Below are 27,689 nucleotides of genomic sequence, written 5' to 3'. Positions count from 1 at the left end.
TTTACTTTGAAATTATCTGACACTGTTACCCCCCCCCTCCCCTCTTCGCTCCCATGAGTTCTTTATTGATCTGAATACATTCAAAAAAGTTGGATTCTAAAGTCAACATTGGGTGTGTTTACATGCACACTAGATCTCTATGTTTTGATTCGGGACATGGCGTTTACATGGAATGTGAAACACCTGGCTATTCCTATTCTTGTATAACTGATCAGTACAGTATCCAGGTTTCTGATCTACTGCCGGTTTTTCCCAAGGTATCCAGGTTTCTATCCAAGTACTCCAGCTAGCATATCCACGTTTCTGAAAGGATATGATGTTTACATGCTCAAAAGATAACTGGAATATTCCAAAAACCTAACATAACCAGGAAGCACATTGGTGCACTCAGAGAAATGTAATTCTTATCCATTGAAAAACAAATTCTGAGAAGAAAATAAAACTTGTATATTATTATTATTATTGCATTTATATAAAATAGACAACTATCGTAATTTGTGCATTAAACAGTGATTATAAATGAATCCTTCTTTACCTTAAAATTTCTATTATGCATCTTATATTAAACTATTTAATTTATTGATAATGGTACTTGAGAGGCTAATACAGGAATGCAGCTATAACTGTTGTGAGATCCACACACATCGATTGCATAACAGCTGAGCAGAAGATGCACAGATCTATAAAAGAGCATTTGTATATAGCTATTTGATTTTTCACCCATGCTAACTTGGAGTCTGCCCGCAAGTTTAACAAGTTAAACACATTTTATTTGAGCTTCAAGGCAAAGTGTAAAAATGTCACTACATTGCATGTTAAAAGTTGCATGTATATGAAGATTCTAAATATATATATACACATATATATATATATATAGAGAGAGAGAGTATTTATTAAATTGTATAATTGTTATGATTTGCTCTTGAGAAGATAATTGGATATGTGAAACACTGTTCCTGTTCAGATGGTTATGTGACACTGCCACCTTTCCAAAAAATGGGATGTTTGAATCACCACCCACCTGTAGTGTGTGTGTAAATGGGTCACTAGTGAGCTATGGCCATGTATTTATGAAATTTACAAGCAAAGACAAATAAATGATCAACTTACTTTTCACCATTTGATGTAATTAAAATGAAATGAATGAATTCTTAAACGCTGCATGGTATTTTTGTGGCTGTAATCAGTGAGGGTCTGGATTCATCAAACTCAACCCTGCACTTTTATCACACATATCTGTATTTCTAATCCTGGATGGACTTGCGATTGGTGGAAAAAAGTCTCCCGCATTTCCCCTTTCTCTCTGCCTGTATGTATGCTGCACATCACACAACATCAACGGAGCTGTTTATTCCACTGAGGCTTGACCTATCCTAATCAACCATCACCCACTAAACCAGCCATCTATTATTCATGAAAACAGAGACTTCTCATATGAAATCTGTCTACAGCTTAATGAAGCAAGGTACAATAGATTCCAGTGAGCTGTGACTATGTATATATAAGATTCCGACCATATGTCATAAAAACAGGGTCCTAATACTAAAATATGAGGTAAATTGGACCAGGATTTCTCTTGTAAAGAGAGAGAAATTCATTGCTTCATTTCTGGTTAGAAAAAAAAATCAGAAAAAACATCTTTTTCTCTCTCTCTCTATTGCTGCCATGGTTACAGACATGGGAAAGGATTTTTGTCTGTCACTACCATAAACCTGCCCAAGACTGAGACTGCAACTAGACTCAAGTGGCGAGAGCCTATAAAAGCACAGGGGAAGTGTGAATCATCAAGAGATACATATGTTTTTGCAGATTACTGAAACAATGATCTGAAGATATTTTTAGTTGTGACAGGATCTCAGATGAGGGAGATTCTGCGTTGCAGTGCCCTCCGATGGCCAAATCTATACTTGTTTGTAATGTAATAATGAGATAAAAATGCTCTCCTGGGAAAGAAACAGATGTAGTGCCAGATTGTGTGTAAAGTATGACAATAGCACTGCCAGACTGCACTGTGCATCACGCTAAAATACAAGTGTATGCACAAAAATGTTTTCAGTTTGGTACATAAACCATAATCAGGAGATAGTTTCAGTGGTAAAACTAAATTAAATTATGAATGTCAAAAACCTTTAGAAGAGAGTAAAGGTTGAATATGTAGAATCTTTATTAAAAGACAAATATTTTTAAATGGTACAGGATGAGAGTATTGCTTTTCCATAAAAAATATATTTAGTCTTAATATTTTACTTCTTTTTTTGACGGGTTTGACAATTACTTCCTCTCACGTTCTGTTTTCATTTTACCAGCCAATGGCGGCTGGCATTGCAGGTTCCAAGGGTTGTCTGTTGTTAGGCTACAGAAACAAGGAATCATTTTGAGTTGAGAGCTAGCTAATCGATTACACATCCCTCAAAGAAAGACTTCCAGTTGAAGACTGGCCAATGTAAAATACTGTTGTAAAATTAATTGATTAGTCGAAATCAGTCGTTACCCTGTATGACTCATCATAGCACAGGCTGATTGTTTGACACACTCGGCAATGAACCTGGCAACCCGACTGCCGTCATTATTTTTTGTTGTTGGGACTATGATCTTGAGACACTAGATGGCGGTGTTCTGCTCATTCTCCATATTCAACCTTTAAGTGATGTTGAGCATGTTAGCAGTTACCTTTTCCTAAATCCTGTTTAATATTTTCCATTCCTGAGGCTATTACCTGCAACATCTGCAGCACCAATGGTGTAAGGGGACAATATCAAAGGGTTTGATGATTTAATCCACAACGCAATAACAGTATACGTATCAAATACAGTTCTTATCACTGGTGTGACTGGTCTGACTCATGCATGTCTTTGTATGTGTGTGTGTGTGCGTGTGTGCGTGCACGCTCCACCCCCACACCCAGCACCCAGCACCCTGCACCCTGCAAGCAGCACAGTGCTGTAACCTATATCACACAGGGTACTTTCTAATCCAACATGACCTCTCACCAGGCTGCCACCCGTGCCACCAAGAAAAACCACCATGACAGTCAGGCAATGATTAGTGGTGGAACAGTGGGGGAGGAGAGGCCACAGAGCTTATTGGAAGCTCATTTACTGTGAACAAGGCTCTCACACATCAGTGATGTGCTTTTACAACCTCATCCTAGACTCCAAAACACACAAACACATACTGTAGTAAGCATTGAAGAAATCACACCTGTAACATGGCTAAATGTTACCATATATTCGGTGTTGTAAATAATGTTCTATAACAGAATTTAGGTCATAGTTATAGTAATTAACGTGGTTAACCATCAATCATTATGAGTATATCTGTTGGCTGGCTTCTTTGTTTACTCACTGTCACATGAGCCATTAGGTTATTTTTACAGTTTTATCTCAAATCTGACACATAATAGGCCATACCCTGAATTTTAGGTCAGCCGCAATTCGCCACTCCCTCATAGGTGCGGTGGCTGTTTGGTGGCACTTTTGGCAAAGCTCAAATTGTCTAGAAAGTGTGGAGTATGCCATTTCCTGTCAAGGGCCAAGGTGGTGAGAAGCTCAGTTCCAGCCAGACTCGAGCAATCTGTAAAATAGCCATGACTGTGGGTCTCTGCAATACAGTTAGTTCTGCCCAAACCAGAGAAAAGATGAAGAGAGACAGAGTGATGATTGTGAAGGTGACGTAACACCAAGTCTGAGAAGCCTGATGGAAATAAGGAGACGATGGCTAGGAAATGTGCCCATCTCAGATTAAACTGTTGTGTGTTCAATTCTACTTATATTTTTAACAATTGGAAACAATTTTACTATCACTTTTATGCACCTCTTACTGTATTAAAACAGATATTTTGAATGGGTCTTCATGATCATGGTGTCCTGAAACAGCAGCTGAGATGGAAACATGAAAACCATCAAGCAGCAAGGGGTTCAGAAGGATGCATCATTAGTGAAAGGAAGAGGGATATACAAAATAGATGCAAGATATGAAATACACAATGCAGACAGCTGGAAAGTATTACACCTCTTAATGAGCGAATAATGACACTTCTTCACATTTGCACAGTCACATGCTGTCATACCTAGGAGCCCTTTATGCATTTTGTGAGTGAATATGACTAAAACTGGAATCATTATACTCAATTTTTGGAATACAAGTTCTGCAGTGTTCCTAATATTTCCCCTTGATGACATATTTTGATATTACTTATGTAAGGATAGAATAGTTTTTTTTGGTTTGTAATTGTTATAAAGCTCTGATCTGATCTGAGGCTGCAAAACATTGTTTTAGGGGTCAAATTATAAGCAGAGCTCAGAGTGCAACATTGGTCCAGATTGAATGATATTGACGTAAGCTGGTGCAGTCAAAGTGTCCACTCTCAGCACTCTTCCTGACCTTGGGACCGATCCCTGCAGGTCTCACTCCCCAGAACTGTTCTAATGGGGGTAAATGCTTGGCTTGGCAACTTCTGTGTGTCCAAAGGCCTTATTATGTATTCACATCACCTCTTTACTTTACTCTAAAGTAACTGTCACGTCAGCAGGGACTCTACTACAATTCACAGGGAGGCACTGCTATGTTTTAAATTCCTGATCAATTGGCACAACATAAAGAATCATCGAAGTCTTGTTAATTTGAGTAATAACTTCCTGTTGCAGTTCCTAGAATTAGCTACAAAAGTGTGAATATTTCTACATACATCTTTATACAAAAAAATATCATAATCAGAAATACTTTAAAAATCCCAGAGGGGGGGGGATTATATACATAATACAGTCATAATATACTCATCTTAATTAATTTGGTTTGTCCTGTAGGGATGGTGCTCAGCTGTTTAATAACACAGTGCACTTGGCATCAGTGGTTTGTCTGAGGTAATAAAAATGTTATAGCACAATAGAATTGGAGTGACACGTAGGCTCATTGATCACAAATGCATTATGTGCACTATTTCCTGTAATATAATAATCCTGCATTAAATTTGCCCAATTGGAGTCTTGGTGGCCAACTCTGTCAACTCATGGTTTTAATTCCAGCTCTCTTCCTGCAGACATGCAGTTCAGCTGGATGGGAGTGCTTGTTTTTCTGTGTTAGCACAGTGTTTAATGTGTCCGCAATGCCGTGTCTCCATGCTTCCTGTTCAGTGCATGCTAGGGTAGGCTCCAGCCTTGTGGAACATCTTGACAATAAACCGGTGAATATTCTCATTGGTACGGGTCATCGTTATCCTCAAAGCAATTTCAGTCAAAAGCAACTGGACTTGGTTATTTGTCTAGGAAGACTTTTCACCTCTCATCCAAGAGGCTTCATCAGGAGCAGTCCCAGCCTGGTCAGACACGTACATGAACTGATGAAGCCTCTTGACAATAAGGAAGGTGGTAAAAAAAAGGGATGACACAGCAACATTTTCTTCATAACTTCTGACCATGTTATAAGATGAAAGGCACAAGTTCATACTCCAAGCTGTGCAGTCTTTTGGCCTTCTATTTTCTTGCATCCAAGGGGATTTAGAATTCACCTCATTATAATCCTTTTTTTTTTTTTTTTTTTATAAAAAAAACATGTAGGGTAGCAAATCTCTCGAGATTGCCTACAAACCCATTTCTGAAGGTCAATTTAGGACATAACTCCAAAATGTAACATAAAACAAATTTTGGAGAAGGAAGTCATTTTGAAAAGAGACATATTTTCAGGCTCCACTTCAAGAGAAACCTCAAAGAAACATGTATCTATTGTCTCCGTGTACTGCAGCTATTGCTGGCAAATGCCATGTGTCAGATGCTCACAACAGCCTCCAGTGTTTTGCCATCACAAGCTAAGTGTCTTGCTGCATAACCCTTCAGTGAGACCCTAAAATGATACCTATTTATTAGTCTCTTTCGATAAGAGCACCAACTCTAGAAGGCAGCTGCACAGGATTTCTGGGACGTACAAATCTGAGTGGATTAAACCTTTTTCCAAAGGTCACTGCTGTGGTTTGAGCAGCTGTAAGGTGCTGGATTCTTCTGGAAGACTAAAATGTTTTCATGAGCATGTGTACAATTTCTATTCCTTGAGGTTTGTTTGTGTAAATTGTCTCAAAGGTAAACATTCTCTCACAGCCAGCGGGTTTGTGATTTGATTATGAGTTTCTCTCATTTCATTCCCAAAAACTCATTAGAAGGCTCTTCAGCATTGCGACAGTTAAATGATCTTGCAGGCTGCATATCCTCTTGATTGCGGAATGCGCCGTAAGATAATCAAAACTGAAATTACATTTCAATCTAGCAGCAGAAGAGTGAAATCATGCATGACAGAACCTCCAGGCAAGGTCAAACAGATACACATATATGACTATGTGAAACACAAGCACTTGAGAATGCTTTGTACTTTGCCATGAGCAAGATTTTCAATGAGAGGTCTAATTCATATGTGCAACAGTTTGGCACTTAAACTCTGGGAGTCAGGAGTCAGGAGTAAGAGGGACATTCATTCAACTTGAGTCTCTTTTGTTACTGTAGTAATACAATTGTACCTGTTGCTGAAATCTGAGAACATGGCTGTGCAAGGAATACAAACAATAAGCTGCATCAATCTGGGATACAGGTTTTAAACAAACCCCAGTTTTACGTGTCTGTAATTCTAAATAATTAACTTACAAGTAGTTTCCTGGAAAGAACGGTCCTAATTAGAAAGCAAATAGAGTCAGTGATCAGTAAGTACACTTACAGTTACTTAATTCCAACTAATTGCCAATGTAACCTTGAGAGTCTTTTATTTAGCTAGGGAAAAAGCAGTTCAACTGAACATGTAAAACAGGCAAGTATACAATTAAACATGAAAAGTAATGTTCCAATCGAAAATGATACGATTAATTAATTAATAGAAATCTAAAATAATCTCAATTTGCTCTAAAAGTGAGGGAGCCCTAGAAAAAACCATTATTCTATCCCACCATAGGCACACAGATTTCTATATTTGTGTGTTTCTTCTGTCCAGGGGGAAAAGAAATTGATCATCATTATAAAGAAACATCAATATTTTAAGGGGCTTTGAATGTAGCAAATGTTTTTAGGGTATCACTATAATTAGTACCAAATATTGTTGGGTTTTCATGGAAACGTCCACTTTATACTTTGTACTTTATTGTAGCAATGTGGCTGTGATCCCTGATTTAAGCAGTTACTTTGGTGACTACAGCGTAATATCCAATAGAAATAATGGACAACACCATACAACAGCAATTATGATAAACTGAAAATGTACTTTAAAATCCACACACCTGTGTTCTCACAGCGCTAAATGATTATTTGCAGAGAACCCAGTGTTACATGTGATGTGCTGTCCGTGGTGCTGAAATCTGACACGTACTGTTGCTTCTAACTGCCACCACCCTGAGCTCCCACTGCCTCTCAGCCTCATTAGTACCACTATCTCACACTGTCCAATGATTAATACACATCCGCACATGCTGGCTGAGATATGCATATCATAAAACAAAGGGACAGGAAGGCCATTTATTTCCAGTTAGCTGTGAGGAAGCTCTCCTCCATTTAACTCTGTTCAACATGGCAGGTACAAACACCCGTAGATTTGCACTTGATTTGTATGCAGAGGGTGGAAAAAAGCGCTAGATCAAAGTTAAAGAGGAGATTCATTTGATGAGTATTCCTGGAGGGTGTGAGTGATGGCCTCCAGCTGATGCACTTGATGAGTTTTCACAGTATGCAATGCTGGCCTTTAACGGGACTTGATTTTCAAGTTACTGAAAAACATTTGAAGGTCTCAATTAAAATTGTCCATTCAATACGCTTTCTGCTTTTGTCAGTTTTACAAAACAGTTCTTTATGTTGCAAATATTGTCAGTTATATTCCATTGTGCATTTAAGAAGTATTAGGGGGAGGTAAAAGGATTGCGTTTACCAGGTCATAGGCCATACGTTTTAGCACATTGAGTCAAGTATAAATTAAAAATAAAGCATACATCTTCAATGTAACTTTGGAAATTATATCCTCAAAGCAATTTCAGTCTAAAACAACTGGACTGGTTGTTTGTCTAGGAAGACGTTTCACGGGTCCCAGCCTGGGCAGATGTGTACATGAACTGATGAAGCCTCTTGGATGAGAGGTGAAACGTCTTCCCAGACAAACAACCAGTCCAGTTGTTTTTGACTGAAATTGCTTTGAGGATAACGATGACCTGGACGAATGAGAACATTCACAGGCTCTTTGGAAGTGATACTTCTGAGGTCATTAGCCTTACTCCTGTGTGAGGAAGAGTTTTTGAGCAACCTTTATCAGCCTTCAGATCTGAAACTATGAACCAATTAGTTGATAGAGGAGTTAGTTAACCAGGAGTTTATTATCCATTAAAGTCATGCGGACATGTAACAAATAGTATTTTTTATGCTGAAATAGCTCATGTTTTGAGGTCATACCAACTAACCTCCTGAATCATTTTTAGAGTGCACACATTTCGGTTACTTTATTGAAAAAATGACTTTAACATTAAATCAAATGTATTAATTAAGGCAGGTTCAGTTAACACAAGCCAGATGGAGAGGGTGACATGGTAATCAGTCTACAGGAGGCTCTTTGTGTTGCGCTGGAAAGCCTTTGGACAATTAAGCTTTGGCATAAAAACAGAATGACCTGTTGGAAAACTGAAATAGCATGTGTTTGTAGAGACGACCATCAAACATATGGACACATATACAGCAGTGACCCTAGGGTGTTATCACTGAAGGGTTCACGTTTGCATGCCTTACTGCTCCCAATTAAAGCCTCGCAATGTATAAAACAGAGAGAGGGGGTTTCATTCCCATTGTAGCTTGATCTAGTGTTCACTCTTGTAACCAAGTAATTTCCACTCGGCTCTTTTCGTCTCTGTCCGCCTTCTCATTAACATGCTTTACTTGTGGGTGTGATGCTGAAAGGATCTCCGGCGCGCCGAGCGGAGACGCGCAGTGTCCCTGTGCGTTCAGAGGAGGTATCATCTGCCGGCAGGAGGGGAGCGACGAGGAGGAGCAGAAGAAGAAACAGCAGACCTACATTGCAGGCGACCATTCCTTCACTGCCAGTGTCCTTTCACAGCAACCCCCCCTGCAGAAAAAACGGTCCTTTTTGCAGATTGCATTGTTTTTCTCTCCAGGTCCGAAGGTGTCCAATATGTGTCGGATCTAACATCGCCGGAGAAATCGAGGAATATCAGACTCCCCTGGTGGATGTGGACACATAAACTGTGGACATGGAAAAGATAGTGAATTTATCCGTTTCAGTTCTGCTGGTTTTATGGGGATGCGCGCTCGGAGGCTCGCCCAGTGTTCAAATTGGTAGGTATCACTGCTTTTAAAACCTTAAAACAAATTGGATAACAAGCAACGATTGCGCGTAAAATGCTGAGAAAATGTGCTTGGAAAATGTGTCTTACCAGAGAAAAATGTGCAAGCTTGGCTGATTTTTGCATTTCGGTTTCAGGGGGACTCTTTCCGAGGGGCGCGGATCAAGAGTACAGCGCATTTCGGATAGGAATGGTTCAGTTTGGCACCTCGGAATTCAGATTGACGCCCCACATTGACAATCTGGAAGTGGCGAACAGTTTTGCTGTGACCAACTGCTGTAAGTGACAATACACCCCCTCCTCCCCCACCCCTTTTTTTAAATGTAATAAACGTTTCGTACAAGTGCTCGTGCCATCCATCAAACCTGTTTGCGCGTTTGGATGAGTTTGGGTAGAAATAGTCAGAGCTGTTGTATCTGTTATTCTGGCAGCAAACATCGAGGCTTTGAGCTATGGCAGTTGTTGTTGAATTAATCGCGTAGGCAGGGGAAAGTTGGTTTCCACAGTAACAGTCAGTCACATCCTTCCCATTTCCATTCCTTCAGATTCAGAGATCAAACAAGGCTGCAACATTATCGACCCTAGTTTTTTTCTTCTTTTCATCCATCTGCCTTTTAAACCGAGTGCTTTCTTTACTAACGTGAGCGGAGGAACAAGTGCAGCGTGATCGCACTTGATGCCAATGAACATCAACCTGTTTCTACACCAAATGTCATTTCTGTTGGCTGCCAATGTAGATGTGACTTTTGTCCTTCCTTATTCCATGAAAAGAGAGAACCAGCACTTGAAACAAGCACATTCAACCCATCTCAGCGCATTAATTGTCATTTTCTTTCATGTTTCGCGAAGGAAAAAAAGAGATAGGAGTTGCTGAGATGGACATATTCATCGGTGTGTACCAGTGTCACGTCTTTTCGTATTTTTCTTCCATTGCTGGCTCCTATAAATAAGACAGGTACACAGCTTTGCATCACGAAGTGGCTGAGCGGCGCTTTAACGTACACCGGGGGATTAATAAGATGCGATGAATTAACATCAGAGGCCCTGGGATGATTGCCAGTGCCTTGAGCAAAATGCAGGGGATGATGGAGCAAACATAAATCACGACTCGGAAGACAGCCTGTCTCACATCACTTCGTACACCGGCTTCCGATGAGACACCGGAGAGTGAGATTCAGTTTAAATCATGCCCTTCTTTCATCAACACAACCGATATAGCCGACTATTTTCTTTGAACTAGCGGCAACAAAAGGCAGCAAATAGGCTCTAAAAGGTCGCTTTTTTAATAACCACGGCTCGTACATTTCATTAGGCGGTTGCTAAGCGACTACCTCTCTCAACAGTCTCTATCAAACGCTTCTGATTGGTGCGCGCATTCGTCCAATCGATTTCATTACCATATAAAAGCTTCCTTCTTGGAGACCCTCGTTGTATTCAGAGCCATGTCGATGTCCAACATACTAAAGGCAGTATCCCCTGTTTGCCAACACTAACACGTTGGACATAACAGCCCTAAAGCATCTTTGCTCAGAGTTTGTTGGGGGACTCAATATAGTTTTCTTATTTACTGTTGACAGAAATCTGTATCCAACAAATGTAACAGCATATTATCTGTTGTTTGTTTTAAACTCATGTGTTTTGAATGAATTTCACCCACTGAAAGATATAAATACACGTGGCAGTCTTGTAATTAATTACCATACTCTGGTTAATTTAAATGTTTTGATTTTGCACATGCTCTAAGGGTCATGGAGTGAGCATGATGCAACAATTCAGAAAGTAAACACAAACTGCAGTGTGAAGCAGTTCCGCCAAATACTAATAAACTGCAGCAAATTCATTTTTATTTGTTGTCCTATTCTGCTGCTGCTTCCACATATCCTTATAGAAATGAACTTGATTACTAATCAGATAAAGTCAGTTTTGATTAAATCAGTGTGGTTCAATCCTCGTCGAATCTTTGAGCTATTATTTTTGTATTTAGTGTGCATGCAATTAACTGAAGCGCCTGTGCGGGGGGTTTTTGCTAAGCAACTGACACTTGTGATATATCAGACTGGAGGGGAGACGGACTGTGAGGCTGGTTCGCTTTCACTTCAACAGCACAGCTTCAGTTCAGCCTGAACGGCAAATGACTGAAACCTGCACAAAGTTTCCAGTTAACCTGAATGGGGAATGAGTGGGTATGGAAAATGAACAAATGAATGGATGGCTGTAGATTTGATTTGTGATGTTGAACTGCTGCTAATAGTCTTAAGGTTTATTTTGTACCTCAGTGTAGCCCCGAGGCTGAACGTGTGCACATGCATTCCTTTGGTTTTTCAAAAACGTGTGTGCATGAACGCTATCTCCGTCCTCTTATCGACTACTGGAGTGGGAGTTAAAACAGGAGGGGTGAGGGTAGCAAGGGCAGGTGTGTGTGTGTGTATGTGTGTGTGTGTGTGTGTGTATATATGCGTGTATAAATGTGTGTGTAGGTGTGTGTGTGTGCGTGTATGTGTGTGTGTGTGTTAGAGGGGGGGTTGCTTTTAAGCCGGTAGATGGCAGTCTGCCTCACAATCCACCTCCGTGTGTAATTATAGTGCATTAACACCCCCACTTTGTCTTTTATCTAAATGTACTTCATGAGACAGCAGAGAGTGGAGAATAAAAGGAGAACTACTGAAGCTGACATGGTACACTGAAAGCTAAAACTTTATAACTTCAGCTTCTCAAAGTAAGCTTCCTGTTGAGCTCTAGATGGTAAATGGGAAATGGACTTGTACTTATATGACGCCTTTCTAGTTTTCTGACTACTCAAGGCGCTTTCACACTACTTGTCACATTCACCCATTCACACAGACATTCACACAGACATTCACACATGCTCCTTATCCAAGGAAGAACAAAATTAAATTAATGTTATTGAAGTTGATTCCAGAGTGACAGATTTTCCCTCATATAGTTGCTTCCTTAAATATTGAAGGAGCAGATATTCTTATGAGTAGTTAATCTAAAAAAAAATTATTCGGGTCCTGATCAAACTAGCTAACCTTGTAATGTACAATATTTTCTGTCTTATATCACAATTTAATTAATTGTATACCCCACTGGTCTGATAAAGTATATACATATTTTATTTCCTTGCCAGTCAAGGCATTATTAAAATGATGAAATGATACTGAGAACATAAGGACCGGTGTTACCCCACAGACATATGACACTCTGGTTATATTCGACCTGTGCAGCAGCATACTTCATCAGTGCAGTGTCAGAGACAGTGGGAGGGAGGATGATAAATTCCTCCATCAATAACAGTTCATCTGGACAAGCCCGCATCTGCTGCCAAGACCAGAGGAGTCATTCTGACTGTGTGCATGGATGTGTGTGTGTGTGTGTGTGTGTGTGTGTGTGTGTGTGTGTGTGTGTGTGTGTGTGTGTGTGTGTGTGTGTGTGTGTGTGTGTGTGTGTGTGTGTGTGTGTGTGTGTGTGTGTGTGTGTGTGTGTGTGTGTGTGTGTGTGTGTGTGTGTGTGTGTGTGTGTGTGTGTGTGCAGTTATATGGGTGTTCTGTCCACCCAGAGCAATATACTGAAAAGATTCTTGTTCACACTTCTTGGAATAGAAAACCTCTGAGGCCCCTGTGTGGTTAATGACTAATGCACCCAAACACTACACTGCTGTTACAAATAATATATATTTATGGATGATAACGAATTAAATACTTTACTAAGGGTTGTAAGCCCTAACTAGTGGTTAGTTAGTGCTTTCAGCAATGATCTATTAATAAGGATAACCTTTTGGTTGTCAAGTTATTATCTATATTGAATTATGTTCTTGCCATTAACAAATGCAAATTATATATAACACAAATGCACCTTATAGTGTATTCCTTATTTGTGTGGACATCCTGCCATGTAAATATTGTGGCTCATACTGGAATATTTCCCGCACAGCTGCAATGAAGATTACACATAGAAGTCAAGTCAGTCAGTCCAACAAGTCCAATTCAGCCAGTTGCATGGTGTTTTATGTGGATCTGGAGGGAAGGTTGACTAAATACCCCTTTATAATGTCATCAGGGTCATCTCAACATGGACATTTTTTTTTTTAAATATTTTTTTTGGTCGTTTTCAAGCCTTTTATTAGATAGGACAGACAGGAAATGGGGTGACAGAGAGAGGGGGAGAGCCCTCGCTGCCTCGAGGACCTTCGGCCTCTTAACATGGGGCGACTGCTCGAACCACTTAGCCACCGGTCGCCCCAGCTTGGACAATTTTAACATAAAGCCTGCATAATGAAGAAGGGGCATTAAGTCTTTGTTTGAATTTGCAGGGAGGGTCTAATGACAGGTGCTATCAAATTGCATTGTGCAGGAATGGCCATATAAAGAGCTTGACTCTACAGGACAGCATATATCTGCTGAGATTTTTGCCATTTTTTCTTCTTACGTAAGTCCCCCAACTATATAGAAAAAGCAACACCAAAAAGATGAACGACTGTAATTGGATTTAATATTTCAGATGTGTAAACCATCAACAGACAAGAGTAGGATTTAGTTTCTGGGGGTCCTGCCCCCCACAAGGAATCACAATATCAATCCAAATGATTATAAGATAATTCTCAGGGTTGAATATAAAGTGATGCTTCTTTTGTCAGCCTTTCTCTTATCTTTACATGTTGCTGGTGAAATACTGGCCTCATATTATTATTATCCAAATATAACAAAAGGAAAGCCATTCCTTTACTGAACCCTGAACTCATACTTGAGTACCCTGTGAGGAAGGCTAACAAGTAAATGTTGCTTTGTATTAAGGGGCACAAGCACTTATGGGTGAGAACCTCTCTAAGGTCTAAATTTTGCATGAATGTCCAATTATCAGTCTCCAGAACAAAGCTAAAGCTTGCACTTTTGTCTTTGGCAGTGAAAATACGACACTTCTTATGCCAACTTGGGTGTTACTTGAACTTACACTTACACAACTGCATATACTGCAGCACAGCATAATTGAAATGCTTTCTGCGTAACACTGCAAATATTTAAAGTATTTATACCAAAATGGACATCACAAATTAATGATAAGTAGCAGTGAAATCTTATCTTTAATGCAGTAAAAAGCATTTATACTACACTGTGCACATGTGTGTGTGTGTGTGTGTGTGTGTGTGTGTGTGTGTGTGTGTGTGTGTGTGTGTGTGTGTGTGTGTGTGTGTGTGTGTGTCTCTGTGTTTGCCAAATGAAACATTATAATCTGCTATAGCTTGCTCCCATGCTTTTATTTCCGACTCCCACCTCTTTCAAAGCAAACCTCTCTTCTTCCTCCGAGAGCAGCGGCGCAGTCTGAGGTCACTGACAGCGATTTAACACTTCAAAGTTCTAGTTTGTCATGGTTGAATCACTTCATGCTTTAATTTCATGCATCTACATGCACATAGCATCTCAGAGACACACACATTCAGGGACCTTGCTGAATGATGAAACACTTAAATTGACCATATATGTGCAGAAGAGCATTGGTTATAGCAAATGTATTGTTCACACTTAATTAAGTGCATTCTCCTTCATTTCAGAGGGAGCTGTGAAATATTAAATAGGCCTGGGAGCTGGCCAGTCAGAAAATGAGGCTAAAGAACCCTCTGTGGATCCTTGCTTGCCCTGAATACAGCCCCGAACCAAGCCCTTATCACTTTGTCCTCAAAAAAACACAAGACTGAGATAGCATCAGTTACAGCATGATTCAAAGGCTCTCAGCTGGAAGTACCCTCCTGTCTTGCATCCAATGACTTACTTTGCTCAGTGCCTCCGAAGAAGGAGGCTCAAAGCATTTTTGCCCTAAACTAGGCAGGTAGCATACTTGTTTGACCTCCAACAACAGTAACTTTTGGAATCACACAGAACATGAAAACGGACCTTCCAGGTGAAAGTCCTGTTTTTTTTACCCATTCACTACCCCAACCTTACTCCTTAGGCGGATATTCGCTGTTTATACTACTCCCTCTCTTTGTCACTACTCACACTATGTCATCTAAAGTGCCATGGCCAAGCAGTTGCTTTGAGCACGTGGGTGGGTGATCTAGGTTACCAATAGATGATAATGGCCTACCGAAACAACTAGGTGTTACAGTAGTGCCATACCACATCATATCTATAGTAGTGATAGAATACTGATAACCCCCAATTCAATACATGAGTATCCTGAAACTCAGCCACATGATCATAAACACCATTTAACAGCAGTGTATTAAAATTCAGTACATGGTGCAGAATTGATGCAATAGGAGGTTAACTTATTGGCTTTCAATGCCAGATGGAGGGTCCCATCCTTTAGCTGAGCAAGCATGCAGCACAGAAAACTGACTAGGAACTGGGTTTCATTCACTTACAGTGTTACAGTATACACATTTATCTCTTGTCTAAAGTACCAGCACTATGTGTCTCTGCACCAGTGCTACAATACTTTTATCTTTGCATGTCTTGTTGACAAATAGAGATCCAGAGACTGCTTACTAAGAACACAGATCCTTATCCTAAAAAGATGTAACCGAGGCGTTATCCTTGGCCCTCCATCTAGATGTCCCGTCCCTTATGTTTCATTTGAAAAATAAAAACAACCCGTTCATTCTTCTGCAACCTTTTTTATCAAGTTCTTAAAGCTTGCACAGCGGCAACAGCATCAATGCCAGCAACCATTTAGTCTCACAGTTTCAGTATGTGAATAAGTCAGGCTTCAGAGCAGGGCTGCCACCATGGCAGAAGCTTAATCTATCATAAGAGTCAGGCAATGTGTCATAGGGGGGCAGGATAACTACAATTATTATAGATTGGCTGTCATCTAGAACTCATCACTGATATGATGAAGAGCATCATTTCAAAACTGCATCCATAGAGCGTGTGGTTGAATGTAGATTCAGTAGCAGCTTCAAGACACATAACACTTAAACAGATGGTTATATTTAAAACATTTGAGTCATTCAGGCTTGGAAAATATGAATTAGTTTGACTCTGACGATTGACACAAACACACCCTTTAAAACTTAAAGGAAACTGCACAAAATCATATAAATATCTCTATGTTGAACTAAAGTAGATTTAATTTAGAGTTTTATTTCATTTTATGTTAATGTGGGAATCAATCAGGGAACGTAATGTTAACCTTTTTTTGGCATATTATAGTTGTCCAAGTCTGACTTTAATTTTACAGAATTATTCTTGAAAAAAAAAACGTGACTGGAAAATTCCTGGCTAAACAAAGAAAATTATTACTTTTTTATTGTCATGGAAATACTAGTTAGCATGTTAGATTATTTGTTATGGTATGTTTTTACAGAAATAATATCATAAAAACAGTGTTAGCTTTTCAGAGTGTTTAGCAATATAACAATGGGTTTTCAACACATCCTCATACCTAAATGACAGACTGGGTCGATTGCCAATGACTACAAATGACTCCCAAAACAACATACATTATCTTTAACGATGTGAAATGGTGGCACAGTGTCACTTCAGAACAGTGACCCTGACGAGTGACATTGTGAAATGGAATGCAAAATAGACTTGGGGGCTCTTACTACTACACCCTACTTAATGGTTTGATCCTGCAATAATTACTAATTACTATTTACAACAATGTAAATATGGGTTGTTACAATCAACCTTTTTTGGTGAGGATGTTCTGGCATTTCATTAGGTCTTTATGAATCTGACATTCAAATATTTTGTAGTCAACTTGAAGTTCACCTAACTGAGAACAACTTAAAATGACTTTAATTCACTGAATGACCTTTTCTGCTGAAGGGGGATGCTCATTAGCATGCATTGAAGAGAATTTGTCCCTCCGATCATTGTGGTGATTAAGATGTGATCCGGTCTCCTCGTCTGGTCTTACAGCGTGTTCTTGTCAAACCTATTAGGAGATGTGTGCGCGTGATGTGTGACAGCCAGAATTACTTTACAGTGTGATGCGGTGAGCAGACAGACAGGTCCCTGTGTTCTCTGTTATTTTAATGATACCTGTCCCCGACCAAAATGTAAAGGTTATGTACATGGACAGTGTAGCGACTGTCTTTAGGCTGGCTGTGTCCTTTAAAAAGGTCAATAGAGGTGGATACCATCTGTAATTAGCTGCAGTTTAGAAAAAAAGGGGTGAAGCCTATGCTAGCCAATAGTTCAGATGGGTGAGAGCTTCCAAAGGCTAACTGTATTTTTGACCAAACCCTTGGACCTAAACGACAGACTAGCTTGTTTGACACTGACTCCCAAAACAGCATATATGGCCGTTCTATTTAAAGTTGTGAAATGTTTAGGCTACTAATACAAACTACATAGTGTTAGGAAAATATAATGGATTGGCTTAAAATAGGTCGCGTACTACGTCATCGACTTATGTTCATCGTAAAGGTGGCTAACTTGGTTAGTTTCACACAGGACATGAGCAAGTGTGTCCTGGGTGAAAGTTCTGTTTGTGACCTCCCTCTCTATCCAGACCCTGGGGCTCTTATACTACGTCACTTTACTTTCTTGCTGAATATGGCCACAAGCCATGCCTAACAACAACAACAACAACCGCAAATATGGGTTGTTACAACATCGACTTCTACGGCCATTCTTTTGGGTGAGGATGTTCCTTATTTTACAATCAGGGTAAATTAATCTAGGGGTGCCTTTTTTAAAGGATATTAATCTACATATACTTTACGTAATTCTCAAAAAGTATATTCATTCATACTGCAGGACTTTGTTTTGACAGATACCTTTTTGAAAGCATAAATCATTCTCCGTCTCATCTGTGTGATGTTGACTTGCATCAACTGTTTTCTCACCTGCTTAACCTTAAACAATGAATCTCTTTAAAATCCACAGTGACAAGCCTCCAAACAACCCAATAAATCATTATGCAGGGCTGATGAATACATTTCCTTGAAGGTCTAGCCAACTTGTTCTTTTTCAGCCCTGTCTCTTAACTTTGTCCACTTAATTTAGAGCTTTGAATCCACTTGAAACAATCCCTTATATTGTCAGCAGTGCTACTAAGAAATGTCTGTTTTACAGGCAGTACTATTGTGCTCTTGTAAGAACCTGTCCCCTGATGGTCAGCCTGCTTAAACAAAAGGTCTCATCTGGACTGTAGCCAAGGCATCTCAGCAGCTGTTGGCATGTCAGTGGCATTTTCTACAATCACATATATATACTTTTTCATGCATCAAAAGGTGCAAGCTGTGACACGTATATCACACTGTCCATGTACCTCGCAAATGCAACATATTAAGGAAAAAAAATCTGACATTATGTGAAGTTCATTGCATTCTAGGGGTTATGTTCGAATAGCATTTTGTATACTACTTGACTTACATTTCCTTCGTCTGCCTTGTCTACTTCTTTAGTTACTGATTTTGTACATTTCCCAGACTGACTTCCAGCATTCTTCAGAAAACAGAAGAGAAATGCATGAATTCAGTTGTTTGCTTTAAAGTGAACTCTCACAGGGAGAGTCGACTTGGTTTTCAGCCATGTCAACATTTTTGCTCCCCTACTGCTTGCCTCTGAGAGGATGTTTGTCCCCATTAAAGGAACCTTTGGTGTTTCGCCATGTGAAGGCATGTAAGACCACAGTCTGTGGGCGGTTTCTTTGATCTGCCCATCTCATGAGTCAGTTAGTAATAGATTCAGTGGAATGCACAGAGAGTTTATGGATCGAAACAGGACGGTTTTCTGTTTTTTTGGGGTGGCTATACATCAGTTGCTTCATTGTGTCTTTGTGTCAAGAAGATTGGTGCAGAGGTGTTTTTATGTTCTTCTGTTCTTTATGTTTTTTGTGTTCCTTTGGTCTATTACCCTCCTGCTCTCAGAGATAGGAAGAGAACAGTCTGTGCCAAACTTGCAAAGTTATTGTTAAAGCAACAGCAGAAAGGAGTCCAAAACCACCACAAGGTTTTTAAAGAATAAATTTACAACTGCTGCTGGTTAAAATTATGCCCTAAAAGGTCTGTTCTCTGTTTCAAATCTATTTTGGTTTATTTCATATATTAGGTTTGATCTTAGCAAATCATTTCTGTGCATTAGCCAGCATAATTGAATAATAGCAACATTGATTCTCTTCGTATAAAAAGAGGACTCATCAGCATCTTGCCAATTAAATCACTTTACCCACAGAAACTGTAGTGTCATCATTCTATTATTGATTGACAGCGGCCTGAGACAAAGCTAAGAGAGAGCCACAGACTTTGAATGGTAAACTACAGTAGCATTCCAGCTTATGTGTCCATCTTATCTGCATGATTCTTGCATTTTTTTGGGTAGTATCTTCACGTGGAAAGCACTTATTGTATCATTTGTAAGTTAAATAGCATTCACCTCAAGATCATCTGCATGGCTAGTTATCACTACGGTAATAGGTTTTATGATGTGGGTGAACTGACCCTTTAATGCTGCATTTATTAGTTCTTTATCTTTTTGAATCTCCATTGGTAGTAGCTGTAGTAGTCAGCAGAAAGGGAAACAATGATAATAGGAAAGCCCTTAATCCTCAGGTTTTCTGTGAGAGCAAATTAATCAACACAAAACAAGATGATACAGTGCTTTGTGTAGTAAAGAGCCCAAAAAGCTAAATATTATAAAATGGCATATGTTGAAAACTGTATCATCTAACTTAATGTACTCAGCAGTATCACCCTCACATGCTCAGATAAGGTAAATTATTAACAAAAAACAAACAATTCCAAAAATCCAATAAATGTACAATGGCATGGACAGTTGGAAGGCGATATGAAATAAACATGGGTGAAAAAGCTAGGTTAGCATCCGTTTTCACTGACATTGTGTGCAATAGGTGTCTTGAAAGAGAAACAGACACAATCAAACACACTCTCAGAGTAGGTATATTCAGCTGCATATACATCCAGGCAGCAGTCAGGCAGATAATGTTATGTTGCAGCAGACAAGAGGCAACTCTGCACTGTCGTCTCCTATTTTATGTCACTAAAGATAGACAAGAGAATGTTGGTCCTGAAGTGTACAAGGTTGCTCATGTACACAGGCTCAGTTTGGAACATGATGGGTTTGGACCTTCATTATGATGTTACGGTCAAGTCTAGCACAAACATTTCAAACAGCCCTCACATCTCTGAGGAGCTCCACATCTCCCCTGCTGTGAACAGCAGGAGAAACACTGGGAAAAGGGGGCAGTTGCATAAACCGGAGAAATACAGAGCAACAGCGGTACTTTTAATAACCTATATCCAAATGCTGACCATTTATTGTCTCTTAGCTTTGACTTTAGGACTTAACATGATAGACACAGGGATTTTCAGATTTATATCATATTATTAATTTTTTAAACGCATGGTTATTTTACATATTGGTAATTCAGGAAACTGTTTATTGTTTGTTAGGTTTGATTAAGTCCAATGTAAAAAAGTGACGCAAAGTAATTTTACATAATTTCAGCACAAATAGTAGTTTTTCTGGGAAGTTGGATGATATTTTGGCCATGATAACTGAAGAATGAAATATTAATCGAGGCCAATCCCTATGTCTGAACCAAATGGTAATCTTGCCGATAGCCATCAAGACATTTCATTAAAAAAACACGGATCTCGACCTAATTGTAGTAGTCTCATGAGACTATCCTGATCTTGGGAGATCCATTGTATTTTACTCACAGATCAGTCTGGTAACGCGCGGTGTAGAAAATTTGGAGCCGTTTGCCAAGCGAACTAACCAATCAGCTTTGGTTTTGAAGCGGATTTAAGTGTGACGTAACGAGAAGCGACTGACGGCTTCCACAGACGAGATGAGCGCAGCTATCGATCAAAGCTTTTTTTCTCTTGGATCCTTCTGTTGGAATATAGACGGGGCACCTGAAATTGTGCCTGTAATCTGTAAATTTGCATTACACAAACGGCAAATATCCTTTACCCACATGTTGTTTACTTTCTGAGATTTGCCTCGATGCTGTTAGTAGGTCAAATGCTTTGTTGATCTGTTCGGTTGATTTGGCCCGTATGTTGGTGATAGACAGATGTTTTATCCAATCAGCAACCAGTATTTTGGCCTCTTCCCAAAATACCCCCAAACGAGCGTTTCCAGATGGACATACTGAGCAAATGCGAATCAATCCATCTGGCGGAGTCAGGTTATAATTATAGCACTAGCTAGAGGAAATATCAGGAGATCATCAAAGTCATGAAGATTCATCATCTGGGAGTTATAAATCTCTGTAAAGAATTTTGTGGCGATCAATCTGGTATATTGGATATTGTGATATTGCATGGCCTAAGTGAAACCTTTGACCTGCCAGTGGAGCTTGAGGAAAAGGCAGAGTATCACCAAAGTCATCAGGCTTCATCCTGTGTGGATCATGACTGTCTGTACAAAATTTCATAATATTCCATCTGAAAGTTGTCGATATATTCCAGTCTGGACCAAAGTGGTGGACCACCTAACTGGGGATGCTATTCCCTTTCTAAAATCAAGCAGTTAAACCAGAGAAGAGTAGATTGTACACTCTGATCTATGCTTCAGTCTACTTTAACGTCAATAGAAGGAATTAGAAGATATTTATGAGAAAGATCTAGATAACAAAAGAATAGCTACTTGCTCGATCAAGGGAAGTTTGACTGAGTTGGGAAAATTTATTTTTAAGAGGAAAACCATCCACTACATTACTATCCTACCTTAATATACTGCTGTACATGCTATTTACTATTCAGCCAAACAATTACTGCTGAGAAAATATCAGTATGCCATGACCCAGTAACAAGTTGTGCTTTGTATGGTGCCCGCACAACAAAGCCTTCCTTATAACAGGGTTGTTTGACAAAAATAGCCAGATTTGTATGAAAATCCTCCCACTGTGAGGAAGACATCGAATCCCATGAAAAGGGCTGCAGCTGCAACTTCAAACATACTTTTTAAAGCTTACTTTGTTGAAAACCGAGGCCTTCATAAGGTCATAACTCAGTTTCTTCCTTTTGAAGTCGGAGTATTGTGTAATCTCAATCTTTTTTCTACGGGACTTTTCACTGGCTCAAAGCTTTGACAAAGAAGCAATGTCAAAAGTGTTTTAAGCAGCACACGAGAGCACTGTGTATTAAAATGAAGCCATTCTCAGGAGTTTCCGCCTTCCTCTCCGTAGGATGTTTCATGCAAATAATGTCAGTTTGCATGTCATCTTCTCCTTTTTGAAATTCAGAAATGTTAAATAATATTGTATCATCTGTTACCCAAGATAGTACAGTCAAATATATACCCTAGTCTAGTCTAGCAGAGCCGCATGATTAAATCATTTAATCCCCATTCAAGTTAACCGTAGCGCTGAACCGGAAGTAGCTGGCTTTGGCAGCAGAAGTCTCAAGTGTGCCGGCTCTATGGGCCACGCAATGCGGAAGCAGTGCTGATCATCTGGGTATTTTCAAATGCGGCCGTTGAACATTCTTGAATAGCATTCACTTCTCTTTATACATGATGTGGACCCTCAATGGGGTATGAGTTTTACAGTGTGTGTCAGCACAAGCCAACCCCGAATGCAGAAAGTGTGTCAGAGCCTTTAATGTACATTATACCTCATTTATCATCTGAGGTAGTAGAGTACAAGTAATTCCACCCTTCCTAATTTTTTACATTTTTTAACCATTAGATAAGATTGCACTGGCCACTCCTCTGGCTAGTAATGATTTATGTTATATTAAATACCGGCTTTTATTTGAGAGAGGTTGCAGAGCCTAATGTAGAATCTAAATCAACTTGATATGGTTTAATGGCCTTCCTACAGTCTATGATAATGGCCAAAGAGAATACCTGATTTAGATTGGCAGGAGGAAGTGCTCAGCTTTCAATTAACCACGCTGCCTCATCATTGCTGTCGTTTCTACATGTTAAAGTAGAAGTAGTTTCAATTTGCTTCTGGGTCTGCTTATTGAAGTATTGAAATGAAAGGATGATGGATACATGGTTGTGTGAAGGTCAGGGACAGAGGGAGGAACTTAGGTACAATAAAGAGGGGAAGAGTCAGGGTCAAATGGAGAAGGTGAGCTGATGAAAGGCTTCATTTTGAGCGACCAAGGAAGGTGATAACATTCATGGGTGGGGGTGGCAACTTCATGTTGATGGGATGCCTCGTGGCTCCATCTTCTCCCTGTGTTATTCTAATGAAAGAGAGAAAAGAGCAGAACAAACATGTGAGACAAACAAAAGAGAAAAAGGGTTGGGTACAGCTAAATATGGTGTGACCTTTTATAATGTTCCTGAAAATATGAAGATTTAGCGTACCTGTTTTAGGAAAAGCAATTTGAACAGGAACCATCAAAGGCAGGATTATGTGTATTGTCTCCACCTCTCTGAGTTGGTCTTTATTTGTCTTCAGCGAACACTCAGTGCCCGGTTGCTATGGCAGCTGCTCCCTCACATGCTGGATGGAGCTGTGTTGTTATAGATGTAACTAATTTTACTCGGGCAGGTTCCAAGATCATTAGGACAGAGAACAGCAGATCTAAAGCCTGCTTTGGTATTTCCATTAAAGGTCAGTGGCCATACGGTATTTGTTATTACAGGACGCAGATGAAATGCGAACAAAGTAGCTGTGTGTGATGTATGGGCCTGAATGTGCAGAATCAATACCGCTGAAGAATTCTGTATTGTGCTTAGTGGGATGGATTGTTGTGCGCAGCGAACAACACAGTGCTTCCCTTTTTTCAGATTGAAGATGTATGACTGAGAATTACTCTATGTTTTTGTAATATATGTAAGAAATCAATATATATGTACATATATAGATAGATATACATGACCAAAGCACAGCATAGTTATGTGAATGAGCTACAAATTAGCCTTTACAGATACAGGTATCTGTCACTAGTTGGACTTTTTGTTCAACCTTTTTGCAAGATTAGGTGTTGCTTAATCGTAAATTAGTAGTTACGAGTTTTATAAAGCTCCAAAAACCCTATATCTTACACCAATGCAACCTTTTGTTCAAGTTTATTGTGATGGATGACCCTGACATCTCTTGGGTTACTCTTTCAGACTCTTCAGAGCCACAGAATTATACATAACATATAGACGTTTACATTGGCTTAATAATACTAATCATAACTACACTGACTTTAATGTACAACATCAGTGGAGCTGTTTTACTGCTGTTAATGATATCGATTCAAAATTCACAGGAGAAATGCTGGCTGGTACAGCCCATTGTTAGTTAGTGGTAAGTGATGTAGTCAACAACTGGCACATATCAGCTGTGTAGGCGTTTTCCAAGGCTCCACACACAGTCGCTCCTCACCCCGCCCCCTCACTACTGGTGAAGCATTCAAAAGTGGCAAGAAAACAACAAAAAGCAAAGCTGAAAGGACGATTAGGACATTGGGGGCGCTGTGCAATGATCACATAGTGAGCCTTTACATCAGACTCTGTTCTTGTGAAACCTACATTCTCCATCTACATCCGTCAAGCCTCCAGGAAACAGGTCAGGGAACAAAGCAAGAGTGGGAGAAAGAGAGAAGGAGAAAGAAATAGGATGGGAGAAGGGAGGAGGGGCAGTCAGAAGTTGATAAGAACTGAGCGATACTGTTCTTCTGGAGACCAGCTGCCGGAAGAGATGCTCAAAGACAGACAAAAACACCTCCCAGTGCGCCTCACTGGCCCACAGTGACACCTCCCAGAAGTTTTGATATCCGCCACTCAGGACCGAGTGTATGACTGAGAGCTATCACCCAGACAACAGCTTGCAGTGCTGCAATGCATATATGCCTGTCTTACCAATGGAAGGATTTCATAATGATGTGGTTTTCAGAAGTACATGCTTATGTGTGTTGTCATATAGGAATTTTAAACCCTTTTACGTGTTTTATTTACAGTCAATTTTGAGAATTGTCTTGAAACAAGTGGCGCTTTGGAACAGAAATCAAACCCATCCGACTAATTTATTCAGTTGCTTTCAGAAAGATGACATTGACAACATCAAGGTTACATAAAAAGAAGTGATTAGGTGCAGCACAGAGAGAGAACATGGCTGAAATATGTTACCGTGGCAACAGTCAACAGGGGGAAATAAACTAGATCATGTTGTAATGGGCTGCAGACAAAGCTTTCAGAAGTTATAAAACACTGCTCACACGCCATAAATTTGATTTTTTGATTTTGATTTTTGTATTTTATAAACATTTAACCTAAATAAATCCTTTGGGAATCATATTCAGCCTAGGGCTAAACAGTGTATCAATAGAGACAAAAATAGAAGATAAAATAAGATAAAATTGTTATTGTGTCAGAGCCTAAAGTCAGAAAGGAAGTCATGATGAGGAAGCAAATACTAAGAAAAGAAAGAGTCTGATATTACAAGAGGAAGCCAGCAATGACTTTGGTTTCTGAAGCATCTTTGAATCATCCCTAAAGGCCTTAAATGTGTTGAGATGATCCAAAACATGAGATTTTTTGAATGCTTGTAGTCCGCTGCCCAGGAGGAAGTCTGGCAAGTCTGGTCTGGTACTTTGGACAGAGCCATAGCTGTTTTCCTCTGCTTCATGTCTTTTTGCTAAGCTAAGCTAACTAGCTGCCACCTGCAGTGCCCTATTTAGCGTACAGACATGAGATTGCTGTCAATCTTGTCATCTGACTCTCTACAAGGAAGTAAAAATGTGTTACCCAAAAATGTCAAATGTTTCCTTTAACGAGGTTGGCCCAACATAATCACTCAAAACGAATGTTTTAGATCCCAGAAGCAGTTATTGCAGGTTTTACAAATTAAATATTTTCATAGTAAAGATGTTGCAGATGTGTTCAATATAGAAACACAAACCCTTATGTTTCCTATGAAACTGTTTGCTGATGACATTTTTTTTTGTACGTGAATATTATTTTTATGAGACCGACTCCAGCCCCCCTCCCTGCGACCCTGACAGGGACAAGCGGTTGAAGATAAATAAATTAATGCATGAAGGTTTTCCGCTTTGGCGTACACTCATAAATGATGACGTTGCCCACGAAAAACTATCCTCACCAAACAAAAGCAGAATTTGCAATTTCTTTCCCCAAAACAATATTTGTCATTTGGTATCAAAGGAAGAAGAATGAAGAAGTGCAAAAGGGAAAGCTGGAGCTGTTTGTTCAAAATCACGTGGGTTCTGATCTGGGTTCAGTATATAGGGTATATATGACATATCGTTTCTTTAATGTAGAAATTGTTTTGTTCCTAACCATAACCAAGCAGTTTTAGTTTCTTAAATCATACCTTAAACATCAGATGGCAGTTTTATAAATCCCAATCACCTAGCTTGTCCAGATTTTTGGAGGTATATAAGTTAAAACTCTAGCCATTCAGCAACTATATCAGTGACAAATGTGCTCATGTTGCTTTGACGGAAGGTGTGGTGGTGGCTTTAAGCTGCCTTGCCAACTGGTGACAGATCAGTTTTGCATAAAAGCCTCAAAGCCCAGAGGCCTTTTCTCTGTGGTGAGAACAGGAGTGTTGGAAAAGGTGAGATATCTAACAGTCAGTTCTGTTAGCTGTGACTGGACTGCTGATGACGTGGTCTGTGTGTGTGTGTGTGTGTGTGTGTGTGTGTGTGTGTGTGTGTGTGTGTGTGTGTGTGTGTGTGTGTGTCTGTGTGTGTGTGTGTGTGTGTTAAACTGATTCATTATTTTGCTGATGCACTGGGCCTCTGTTGGTCTTTCGTTATATATCAGATGATGTTGTCCACTGCTGATTTAGTGGATGTCCTCTCTGATCATTTGAGCTGGATACAAGCCTACTGTAAAGCCTACAATTGAAAATGTCCTTGCTTGTTTTAATTCATTTTTCCAGTTATTTCTTTTAAAGCAAGTACGTAATTTAAATTAATAATGTATGGCAAGGATTCATATAATATTTAGTCAATAGGTCTTAATGTTGTTTCAGGTTATTAGTATGTTAAATAAAACACACTGCAAATGTCTTAAAGCCTAAATGTGATTGGTGTTGGATCATATTTATAAAATAATAGCTTTATAATTAGTTCAAATGTGATCAAACTGTGGTGTACACCCCTAAGGGTTGTGGGTTCTCATATGAGCTCATGAAACCACATGAATTTGCAAAGAAGTGAACAGAAAAATAATCATATTTGCTAAACAACCAAAGAAAAGACCATTATGCATGATAAAATTTCACACTGATGCAAGACACGTTAGATGTCAGCTGAATTCTGATGTTTTATTAACAGTTAATTCGTGCAAGTTTAATCTCTAAATCAGTGACTGAGCAGCAACGTAAACAGTGGTGGAGCGCCTTCAGTGCCATGGTGGTGAAAATGAGGTCAGTTAATTGGGACGGCTAAATATATTTCAAAAGGTGAACCTTCTCCTTGGAAGGTACAACACCAGAGTCACTGCTGCGACAAATGAAACATGCTGGTGATAATGAGGTGATGAGA

The 27,689-nt window shown here is 39.5% G+C and overlaps 1 protein-coding gene across 1 annotated transcript in view; it reads left to right on the top strand.

The window, feature by feature from the left end:
- The first annotated feature begins 9,164 nt into the window (after positions 1–9,164).
- The window catches only part of gria2b (glutamate receptor, ionotropic, AMPA 2b), a 49,795-nt gene continuing 31,270 nt past the window's right edge, over positions 9,165–27,689 (top strand). The window contains exons 1-2 of the mRNA XM_083915129.1: positions 9,165–9,299; positions 9,445–9,585. Coding sequence (XP_083771255.1) covers positions 9,215–9,299; positions 9,445–9,585 — 226 coding nt within the window. The 5' untranslated portion in view covers positions 9,165–9,214. The remainder of the gene's footprint in view (positions 9,300–9,444; positions 9,586–27,689) is intronic.

The sequence above is a fragment of the Echiichthys vipera genome (assembly GCF_963691815.1).
Source record: "Echiichthys vipera genome assembly, chromosome: 6".
NCBI classification, from domain to species: domain Eukaryota; kingdom Metazoa; phylum Chordata; class Actinopteri; order Perciformes; family Trachinidae; genus Echiichthys; species Echiichthys vipera.
Note: the sequence above shows the minus strand (reverse complement) of the source record. Positions and strands in the feature narration are given on the sequence as shown.